We start from the raw sequence: 12554 nt of genomic DNA on the forward strand, positions 1-12554 counted from the left end.
GCTATTAGCTAGCACTATGAGGTGTATATAAACGTGTGTAAAACAAATCAAAACTAATTTAGCACAGGCTAATCCACCTGCTTCTTACACACCCACTCTGGGTTTGGCTCTGTATCCCATAGGCTGGTACATCCAAACAGAGCGATTTAAACAGGTGACTGAAACAGGTCCTACACAAACACAGGTTTATGACGCAGTGTTCATGCTCAGACTCGATCAGACAATGACAACACTCACCATGCTTAGCGTAATGCAGTCAAACTAACGGCTAAAAATAATGAGCTTTATAAAACACAAAGACCTGAAGACACAATATTTAACCCAGTAATTATAACAATATTCAACATGTACAGCTAAACAAAAAGAAAATTAAAAAACATTTGTTACTCGTAACACTTTATATTACGGAGAGTATTAGTGTGTTAACGCTTCCAAAACTCTCCTGATTTGTTGACAGTATAGAGACAATGTATAACATATATTAATACATAAGACAATTAATGACCAAAAAAAAAAAACCTAATTTTCAAATTAGGCTGTAAATACACCATATTGCCAAGTGTTGGGACACCTGACAATGAGCTTGTTGAACATCATATTTCAAAAACATTCCAAAAAGTACATTTGTGGAAAATTTGTGCCCATTCACTCAATAGAGCATTTGTACGGTTGGGCATTAATGTTGGTCAAGATAGCGTCAATTGATGTTCCAGTTCGTTCCAGTTCATTCCAGTGGGGCTGAGGTCAGGGCTCTGGAGTTTTTTTTTTTTTTTAACCAAGCATTTCTTCATGTGCTTTATGTCTTTTCTTCATGTCCTTAATAATTAAAAGCGGTGTCTCAGTATGTTTGTCCATATAGTGTACTACATTTACTTTTAAATTACTTATATACACTAATTAGCCATAACAGCAGTGCTGATGGAGTTTTTAAACACCTCACAGTCACTGCTGGACTGAGAATAGTCCACCAACCAAAAATATCCAACCAACAGTGGGCAGTGTCCTGTGACCATTGATGAAGGTCTAGAAGACCAACTCAAACAGCAGCAATAGATGAGCAATCATCTCTGACTTTACATCTACAAGGTGGACCAACTAGGTAGGACTGTCTAATAAGAGTGGACAGTGAGTGGACACGGTATTTAAAAACTCCAGCAGCGCTGCTGTGTCTGATCCACTCATACCAGCACAACACACACTGACTGGGCATCTACACAAGCATAATTGGCTAAGTCTGAAATGGATTGCCGCCTTGTCAGGAATAGAACAATGAGTAGAGAGTACACTATATAGACAAAAATGTGTCCTACGTGGACATGGTTAGATGTCGAAATACTTAATAAGGTCCTTTAATAAGGTCAATCAAGGGTGCAATGCCAGGTATGTACAGTATATCGCATCCAAAGTACTTCAGAAATTAACACAATAAACACTGCTACAACCTGAACGAAACACTCTGTTCAGAGTGTGATGCTTTATATAAAGCGCTAGTTTAAAGCTAGCTGCTGATTAGCCTATTGTCTAACAGTTTCCATTAGAGATTTCTCAAGCAAATTAACAGGCTAATGACTCATTAGTCTAGTTACCATACCAGAGGACATGTCCCATTTTTACTCTTCAGTCTTTGTCCTTGAACCAGAGTTACCCAGGAGCAGTGTTCCAGTTTACATTAGCATACTAATCATTAAAAATTTGTTATATCTAACACTATGTTAAAAAACATTATTAATTTTTGACCCAATGCAACCACAGAGCTTATCAAAACTTCTTAAACCAACAATGAAGCAAAACTTTGCTGGCAGGAAAAAAGTCAGAAGAGCAACAGCGTACACACCAATGCACAGTAGCATAATGACTGCCCATCTAATATACTGTCAGAAGAGCTCTGACTCGCTAAGGCGAGTCTGAAGGAGACCTGTTGTATGGTACTTGCAGGCCCTTCAACTTGTGTTTGTTGAGATGGATCATCTTACGGTGCATCCTGGTGCATCTCATCACTGGGTAAATCATGCACATGTGTCCAGACGTGCACATGATCTTGGAAAAAACGGGATTCATCAAACCAGCTCACTTGCTGTTCTAGTCACTTTTGATGTTGGACAGGGATTCATATGGGCACTTTTACGCCAAACAATCTGGCACTTTAATCAGAGTAATAAGAGGTGCACTGACAGGACTCAAGTCTAATGTTTTCTGATTATTAGAAGTTAGTAAATGGTAGGTGATGGTAGGTAAAGTGACAACTGGCACACAAGCATGCATTCATATTGCACCAAAGACATGACCCTTCTCCGAATGAGTGCTATCAATGAACCCATGGACATGAGCAATACATCCAAAACAAGTCCAAAACAAATGTCCACTAGTGACCGACCAGGTGAAAATGACATGCAATCTTTTGTTTGAACTTTTGAGATTGGTAGGGACAGAATTGTACCACTCGCTCCTAAATCGACCCCCATGGATGCACATAATTACACAGTGCTAAATAGACACTGACAAATCGACTAGTCATTCAGACGACCCATTTATGCACGTTCATTGATCTATAGTTTAATCCACTCAAGTGTTTTATACAGTCTGTGAAACAAAAGTACTGCTGGGGTTTGAATGTACAAAGCTTGTCACTAGGCTGGTACCCTCAGGGGTATGTCTTTTGGAACACCATTTACAGTTCATAATTGGACCCCAGGGAGCACAGTGATACTTTTCAATGAAATGTTTGTATGTTTACTGGCGTGCTTGTTATAGACTGTATATTAAAGTCTGTTTATTAAACTGATTCTTTTTTCTCTTTTTAAAAAAAATAAATTCTGTTTAAACACATCAGCTCTTAAAATTAAGAGATTTTGAAGAAAACAGGTCCCCATAATGAAAAAGAAGGTCCATAAAACTGTCCAGCTATTTAAAATAAAACAAGCTACAGGTATAAAAGATGAACTCTTGATGATATGATGACATGACAGGATATAATTCACAACTTCCCTTTAAGAGAGAAGTATGTAAATGCACAAGTGGTTCATTAGAATTCTGTTGCTACACATACAGTAAATCAAAATATCAGAATGAAGACAGAGCAGTATGTAACGTCAAACAAAAGCATTGGCGCATGTGTTCGTCTAGAGCGCTACAGAAAATAAAATCAGCCGTAAATATTAATCTTTGCAAAAGTTTTGAAAACAACATCAAGTCTGATGTACACACACACACACGCACACACATGCGCACACACACATGCGCACACACACACACACACACACACAGCAGAACATAGCAGTGGAAGAGGGAGTGGTGGTTAAACGAAACATCTCCACAGAGACAAGATCCTCTCAGGTGGTTTCCTCAAAGGTTTAATGTGAGTAATATGGAAGGCAGCTTCATCTCAGTGTTTATTTATGTTAATCTCCAGATACTCTGGTGGTTATGTAACACTATGTCCTCACCCCAGATCTGCAGAAGCACAGCGACTGCTGCCATAGTGTTAAACTGCTCTACGGAAGTCAGAAATCCGAGACTAAGCTGAATAAATAAGTGATGTGATTTTTAGATGAAGTTGACTGATGAATGTGAGGGATCAGCTGATAAAACATCCACGTGTTGTCATTAATCAGACCAATAAAACACAGACAAGGACGATGATCAGATTATTAATGTGCATAGAAACATAAGCTTATTTCTGAAGTTCTCCAAACAGCATAACTATTATGGCAGTCAGCTGACGCTTATCCAAAGCCAGTGACCGTCTGATCAGTAGTCCAGTGCCTTAACCTGCTGATACTGCAATTTGGACCTATATTCACAATGAATCTTATTTTACTGTGACATGCTTACTTAAAAATACACCATATGACCAAAAGTTTTCAAACACCTCATCATGAGGTCGTTGTGCATCTAGTTTCAAAACCATGGGCAATAATATTAAAAAATGTTGGACTGCATGTGTGGAAATTGGTCTCTGTATTCACTACTGCCTGTGCCAGTGCTTGCACCAGACAGTAGAAGTCACTGCTGAAGCAGTAAGGACTCCCAGTCCCACCTTCCCTCTTTCAGACATGACCAGCTGGGACACCACTAAGACTCAAATCCTACATTAGAATGACGAACCAACAGAGCATCCAAGATATATTTTTAAGCACACAAGAATTAAAAGTCTTGCTAAAGAGCCCAACAGCAGTGGTGGTGAGCCTTGAACCTCAATCCTCAAACAATAGTCCAGTACCACTAAGCCACCACTGCCCGTTATTGGAGGTGCTTAAAGATTTTGGTTTGATCAGTGGTGGGACTTGCACAAAAAGGTTTAAGGAGCACTGCTGCAACATATTACAGATCTAATTCACACAAATCAGATCAATCTTCTGTAACAAACCAAAGGTTGTTCAGGTTTTAGATGTTTAAAGTCCTAAAATGTGTGTTTAATATTTCCATCATCCTCCCCCAGAGTGAATTCAGGCTTTCATGCTGCATCATCTTTTTAATCAGACTTGATTCTTCATAATGTTTTATACCATCTGAATCACTAGGTTCTGCTGATCAGACAATTTTACACTCCCACCCGCCACCCCGCACCCAGAGGTGATGTACAGGAAACACTGAGTCATCAAAAATGCTGCAGCAGTTCTGACAGCAGATATCACATTTACAGTTACACTACATGACCAAAAGTATGTGGACACCCTGCCATGAGTTGGTTCAGCATCTCATTCCAAAACCATAGGTGTTAATATGAAGTTGCCCCCTGTCTGCTGCAGGTACAACAGCTTACACTCTTCTGAGAAGAGTTTCCACATGGTTACGGGAATTTGCTTTAATTAAGTAATAAAAAACACATTTTTGAGTCTAGGCACTGATCAAAGTACCAATTTGTTTCAAAGGTGTAAATTAGGGTTGAGATCAGATCTTTATGGACGGTGCAAAGGAACACAATCATTCTAAAACAGAAAAGGGCATTCCTGAAACTGTTGGTACAGTGTGGGAAGCATATAATTTATTTTAATAAATGTGGCCATAATGTATGTGGTTCCTTATTAATACTGGAATACGGTTCCTATTGTTAAATAAATAAAATGTTAGTTACAGTCTAATTAAAAGAAATCAGACTTTAAAGAAGTGTCCGCATACTTTTGGCCATTGTGTAAACAAGCCCAGTAGCTCACTTCCCACCAAGCTGCAGTAAATGATCAACTTCGTTTCAGGATTCTGAAACCTGAGAGCTCAAAACAGTGCTTGTATTCTCAGTTCACAGTGCTTACACAGAGAAGTGTGTGTGTGGGTGTGGGTGGGCACACCAGGTGAACTGAATGAACAGACATGTTTTTGAGGACATATTTCCACAGAAAGGAACTATGCAAAAGGTTTAAACAGATCTGGACTGGATTAAAATGGTATTTCTAGGACTCCACAAAACCACAGAAAGAGACATTATTATTATTATTTATTAGGATTTTAGCATCATGTTTTACACACTTGACTTACATTCATGACAGAAACGGTAGTTACTTAAGATTCATCAGTTCACAAGGTTATATTGAACAGTCATGGACAACTTTGTCCAATTCACCTCACTTGCATGTTTTTAGACTGTGGGAGAAAACCGGAGTTTCTGGAGGAAACCCACACAGACACGGGGAGAACATGCAAACTCCACAAAGAAAGGACCCAGACCGCCCCACCTGGGGATCGAACCCAGGACCTTCTGGCTTTGAGGCGACAGTGCTACCCACTGAGCCACCGTGCTGCCCCAGAAAGAGACATTATCTCCATATGAGGAAAACTTGAAACAAGTGAATGTAATGCTCAGCAGCAACTAAAGAATTGCTGACGTATGATACCTCAGTTCAGTGTTCACGGCTTCACAATATCAAACAGGCTCTCCACAAATGGTCGAGTAGAAAAGATAAAACAACTTAACCAAGAGGAGCATTACTGAGGACCCCTAAACCTTTTGGAATAGACAAAAATAGGAACTCTGAATGTCTGAAAGTAAATCCAACATTCAGTAGTCAGACCATTATAGCAATAGTCAAACATTAGATGGCAGCATGATGGGGCAAGGTGTCTTCACTGTATTACGATTTGGACAACAATTCAAAGAACCAATAAAATAAATGTGTGGTCAACTGTTTATTAGCTGAGGTCAAAGCCCGGTTCACAATACGTGCAAAAGAATCAGAATAGTAGATTTCGGTTTTCTGTTCAAAACCCTGATGTGAACCCCACAGAGGACCCGGTGACACCCGAACCCATCAGTTCAGGTCTGATAAGCAGCAGTGTGTCTTGATTGATTTAAAGCAGTTCTGTACAGAAGTGTGTGATAATCATCTCGTTATAGATTTAAGGGACAATTCCTGTCTGGAATTGAACTCCGTTCTGTGTACATGGGTCTCACAAAATGTGTTCTTTTCTTAGTATAATATAAATGTTTTAAATAATTCATTTGGACAAGTATGCAGTAACTCAGACAGATAGAAGGGGGTTATAACCTTTTACACAAGTCTGTGTGTGTGTGTCTATATATACAGTCATTATATGGATATAAAAGTGATGCAGTGACATGTTCAGTAAAGCAGGTCCGTGTAAGATGATACACAAGTGGACAAACTGGTATCTTTTGTGTGTGTGTGTGTGTGTGTGTGTGTGTGTGTGTGTGTGTGTGTGTGTGTGTGTGTGTGTGTGTGTGTATGTGGGTGTGTGGGTGTGTTTGCATTAGTGGGTGGGTGTTTCAGCTGTTATTGGTATGATAATTTGGTGCATCTCCTTTCCACCTTAGACCCTGATCACAAACACACACACACGCTGTAAACTGGTCTTAAAATTCCATTCATACTCAACTCCAGTCATACATATAGTGTACATACATTAAGTTGTTTACTGTAGTTGGAGATTTTATGGTTTGCAATACAGATGAAACTGATTTTGGATTTAGGATTTTAGAAGTGTCCATTGTTCTGCTATTTGTATTGCTTTTGGAGACTAGTGTGGCAGTTACATTTCTCTGACAGTAAAAAAATACAGAAAGAAAGCAAGAAACAAGTCTCTGGATCTTCTCAATCTTCTAGCTGTTAAGCTCAAAGATAAAGAACCAATGGGGGTCAGATTACTGAGAACAACACTCCGGCTTTGTCCCGATAGAACAGATAGGAAAGATATACACCACTTTTCCTCCTGACCAGCACACACACTCTTAGTTCCCTCAAACTGAAGCTTATTGTGCTGTTAGGAAAATCCTACTTCCCTTTTAAACAGGTACAATGTTCATGTGAAACCATCAACTAGGTGTCACAATAACAAAACATTAGCTGATGACTGTCATATAAATATGTTTATCTATGTATTTAGAGTCTGTTCTGTAAACCAGGGGTTTTTCTGTACTAACTGTTTAACTGGGACAAAAACAGAACTAAGAGGGGCACAGCCATACCTCTATGCTTGACAATCAGTCAAAAGGGAACAACAGTGCATCTGTTAAAAAGCCTGTTGAACACTAAATTGTGACTTTACCATGGGTGAGAAATGAAGGACATATTAACACTAAGTTCATTTGCTTCTACTCCAGACCTAAACCCTGACCAAGGAGGGCTGAACTTAAAACATGCCTAACACGTCAGCAGTAGCCAAGCACTACTGGGGGGTCACTCAGTGATTAAAAAAGTCACACACTGCTCTCTGTTATTTACAGTCTTTGTGTGGTTCCTTTAACTAGCAGTAATAAGAAATTCCTTTGGCCCACCCACTCTCAGCCAATAGCAGAGCTGAGAGTCAAACCTGTACCCTGCACTTCCTCATTTATGATGACATTTCCGATATGACAAATGACTTACGGAGCAGCCAAAAGAGGACAAAAGTTTTTGGCCTTGTCCAAGACCTGAATAGGCTTTCACGCAGATATTAGACCAATTATTAGAAAGAATTAATATAATAAAAGGAATTACAAATGATTGTCCATATTAAAACTGATCATAATTAATAAACAAGCTCAATACCAGCCCAATACCTAGTGACTAAATTATTGCAATTACAGTTTTGTAATAATGTGGACAGACCTACTGTGTTTTCTCTACCCCCAACCCTAACAGACACACCGATGTACAAATGAGCTGTCCCAAATCCTCTTAATAATCCTATTATCAGAGACAGTGAGGCACAGACAGAGATGCTATTTGTGTACAGTACGTGTCAAGAAACTCACAACAATCCACAGAAACAACACTGCGTAGGGTACAAGTACATCCCAGATAAGCAGGGTATAAAAAATTTATTTTCCACATACAGTGGTAATACTTCATGTGGGACAAATAATGCCTGCTATACAAAAAGAGAAAATGAGCTAGATTATGTAGGCACTAAGCCAAAAGACACTGAAACATATTTGCATCTAAAAAAAACATCTAAAATTAAATTTTAAAGTTAGTTCCAAAGTTCATGGGTAAAAGAAACCCTACCAGGATACAGACAGCAATGTAGATTCAGTTGTGTAAAAACAGCCTCCTACTTCCTTGTAAGTGATTTTAGTGATTGTGGTCGTCAATCATAGTAAGTAATAATAGGAGACCCTGCCTCAAAGTTTACTCACATAAGAGTTGCTGTCTGTATATTTCTGACACAGAAAAAATCATTAGAATTCTAAGATGGCCATGACGTACAAGTTTTGTAAGTCTCATATTTAAATCCACAAAGTTGAATCAGTTCATCTGGACACAAGTTTGTTGTAGAGATACTTTTCGTCACTCAATCCGAATGACTTCTTCAGACTGAAGAAGTCATTCGGATTGAGTGACGAAACGTATCTCTACAACAAACTTGTGTCCAGATGAACTGATTCAACTTTGTGGATTTGTGTACCTGGATTATTGAGCATGCATCAACAGATCTTATATTTAAACTTTTGACTAGCATGATGGTGCAGCTTAAAACACATGACAGTCACGCCCACACAGCTCTCCAGACAGATATGACAGCTACAAAAGCAGAACTCGGGATAAAGTTAGAGATGCCAATGAATTTAGAGGGACAATATGATTGATCATTTTTGCTGTCATTTGAAATTGGTCTTATTAAATTCTTATTGCTTGGCCCTTAATATATCTACAGATGGACCACCTCACAGAGACAAAAGACTTTTAAATTTAACCCTTCACATTCCAACACAAATTAAATAGGACAGCATGAAGGTTTTATAAGATTACAATTGTATTGATTCAACTGTTGATTTTCAAATTGAGTAGATCAAATTAAGACTGATCACTGATCACAAAAGCTGCTGGAACATTGATGACATTGTCCACAATTAAATGAGCTTTACATCACCATGGCTTAGATGCAGTGTAGTTAGCTAAACTGTAACTTTAGGCAAAACTAGCTGATGTTAGAATTTATCAATATGCAGTTGACACAATCTAAATTAGAAACCCAGAGAACAATAAAGAGTGTCAAACAAGCTACATGCTACTTTCACCTTCTCTGGTTTGCGCAATTGCAACCTTAATAAAGACGTGACCAGTAATGGGAGGGAAGGCAGGCGGATAAGACGAGACATAGTATGGTCCACTTCAGGGGTGTCTGGAATTGTATTCTTCCATTCATGAATATGGAATATAAAGTTAACCCCTCCCCCACAATTGTCACTTTAAAATTCACTCTTAGGGACTACTATGGTTCCATGTACTTTATAATGGGTGCAATCAAGCTAATCCTTTAATGTGGGCACAGAGAAGTCATTCATGGTCAATAATTATATTCACTAATAAGGAATTAAAACGCTCTGCCATAAAGTTAATTGACAGAAGTTGCTGTATGTATATTTTTGACAAAGGAAAAATAAGTGTTAGAAATTAAAATTCCAAGACTGCCATGGCATACACACCTCGTTCATGTGTATGTAACCCAGCTGAACATGCTTTTACATTACAGCAGACACTTTTATACAAAGTGACTTACAGTATACGGTCTAAGCAATTGAGGGTTAAGGGCCTTGCTTAAGGGCCTTGCTTAAGGGCCCAACAGTGGCAACCTCGCAGTGGTGGGGTTTGAACCAGCGATCTTCTGATTACTAGTCCAGTACCTTAACTGCTAGGCTACAACTGCCCTAAAAACAATAAATCCTAATGAATACAACACTGTATTCACTCATGTGCAAGCCTAAAGTTGAAAAACATTATACCTTTGACAATTTTAGTTGGCACAATTGAGACAAAGTAAAATAACATGCTCCTGAAACCTTGAACACTCAATTTTAGTGCCACCATTTCCTATTTTTGCTACAGTTACAGAAATTTCCTTGTCTTTGTATACAAGTAAAATTATTAGCACAATTAAAAATGTTTTATATTAAATACAAAATCTGAAATGTACTGTTCTTAGGTACACCAGGGATAAGCTACTAAAACTGAAGAATTTAAGACCTCAGGAAACAAGACTCTTCCAAGAACAACAAAAAGCAGAACGTTTTCTGCCTAGAAGATCTGTTAAACAACCATTACTTTACAAAGACAAGTTTTTGGTAGAATATGGAAAGGTTGGTTTTGAGCAGTTGAGCAGAATTGTGTGGAGAAATGATTTAGGATTTGAGATGTATGCAACAGTGAACTGCATCTCTAGCACTGTTGAGTATAGTGAAATGTGTCATGATGTGGGAAGGCTTTTCAGCTACTGGTACTGGTGAGCTGCTTCACTGTGAAAAGTTCATTCAGTTTAAAGGGAAAAGATATTCAATACAAGTTACTTTATCGATTTGTTTTGTTCTTGCTTATAATTTGTTGTTAAAACTCAACTCAAAGTTTTGAGCTTGGCATTGAAGTAAATATATTTCAACTATAAGTTGTTTCATTCAGGTGCTCAGTCTATTGTTATTGTCTTTTGTATTACTTGAATCAACTGAAACTCAACTTTCCTGGCATGACAAGACCTCTAAAACACCCAGAATTAATTCAGCACCATTCTGTACTGATAATAAACACGATTTATGCATAGTAAAGAATTACACAATGAATACACGAATGAATAAATGAAATTATAAAAAAAAAAAAAAAGCATACACACACCAATATCTGAACTTCCTTACCGTGGGGGTCAGTATATGAGGGTCCACATGGTCTGTGTATGCCCACTGCTCACACTCCAACACTCCAGAGTAATCCAGAGCCATACACACACACTGCACCACACAATACACTACACGCACTACTACTAATATACAGAACACACTCCGCGGTCTTGATCACACAGGTGAGCTCTAATCAGTACTCATAATAGCTAGTTTACTTCCGAAGTCCGCACTCACTCCTCTGATGTACACTCCGTGTGTGTGTGTGTGTGTGTGTGTGTTCCCACAGCATAAACGCACTAATACACACTCCTCCACAAGCTCACACTCACATCTTACACACTAAAACTCGCAGCTGCACTGAGTTACTGAACACTACTGCGCTGGAGCCACGCCTCCACACCATATATGGCCAAACTGGCACCGAGTGGGTGGTAAAGTAGGCGGGGTTAAGTGTTCACGTCAGATAATTTCCATATTAATGCATTCTTGCAGAGCACCGTGGAAACGGAAGCGACAGGGAAATGAGTTCAGAGGGAACACCGTGTTTAACTTTCACTACCAATACACAATACACTCAACCTACAGCTCACACACACACTGCTCACTCATATATAACACAACACTACATCATACACTCAACCTACAGCTCACACACACTGCTGACATATATAACACAACACTACATCATACACTCAACCTACAGCTCACACACACACTGCTCACTTATATATAACACAACACTACATCATACACTCAACCTACAGCTCACACACACACTGCTCACTTACAGGTCCTTCTCAAAAAATTAGCATATTGTGATAAAGTTCATTATTTTCCATAATGTAATGATAAAAATTAAACTTTCATATATTTTAGATTCATTGCACACCAACTGAAATATTTCAGGTCTTTTATTGTTTTAATACTGATGATTTTGGCATACAGCTCATGAAAACCCAAAATTCCTATCTCAAAAAATTAGCATATCATGAAAAGGTTCTCTAAACGAGCTATTAACCTAATCATCTGAATCAACGAATTAACTCTAAACACCTGCAAAAGATTCCTGAGGCTTTTAAAAACTCCCAGCCTGGTTCATTACTCAAAACTGCAATCATGGGTAAGACTGCCGACCTGACTGCTGTCCAGAAGGCCATCATTGACACCCTCAAGCAAGAGGGTAAGACACAGAAAGAAATTTCTGAACGAATAGGCTGTTCCCAGAGTGCTGTATCAAGGCACCTCAGTGGGAAGTCTGTGGGAAGGAAAAAGTGTGGCAGAAAACGCTGCACAACGAGAAGAGGTGACCGGACCCTGAGGAAGATTGTGGAGAAGGGCCGATTCCAGACCTTGGGGGACCTGCGGAAGCAGTGGACTGAGTCTGGAGTAGAAACATCCAGAGCCACCGTGCACAGGCGTGTGCAGGAAATGGGCTACAGGTGCCGCATTCCCCAGGTCAAGCCACTTTTGAACCAGAAACAGCGGCAGAAGCGCCTGACCTGGGCTACAGAGA

The 12554-nt window shown here is 39.1% G+C and overlaps 1 protein-coding gene across 1 annotated transcript in view; it reads right to left on the reverse strand.

Moving 5' to 3' along the window:
• The window catches only part of rab11fip4b (RAB11 family interacting protein 4 (class II) b), a 36886-nt gene extending 25521 nt beyond the window's left edge, over positions 1-11365 (reverse strand). The window contains exon 1 of the mRNA XM_062997356.1: positions 11057-11365. Within this exon, the coding sequence (XP_062853426.1) occupies positions 11057-11140 (84 nt within the window). The 5' untranslated portion in view covers positions 11141-11365. The remainder of the gene's footprint in view (positions 1-11056) is intronic.
• Positions 11366-12554: the final 1189 nt, after the last annotated feature.

This window comes from Trichomycterus rosablanca, chromosome 6 (genome assembly GCF_030014385.1).
Source record: "Trichomycterus rosablanca isolate fTriRos1 chromosome 6, fTriRos1.hap1, whole genome shotgun sequence".
Lineage (NCBI taxonomy): Eukaryota > Metazoa > Chordata > Actinopteri > Siluriformes > Trichomycteridae > Trichomycterus > Trichomycterus rosablanca.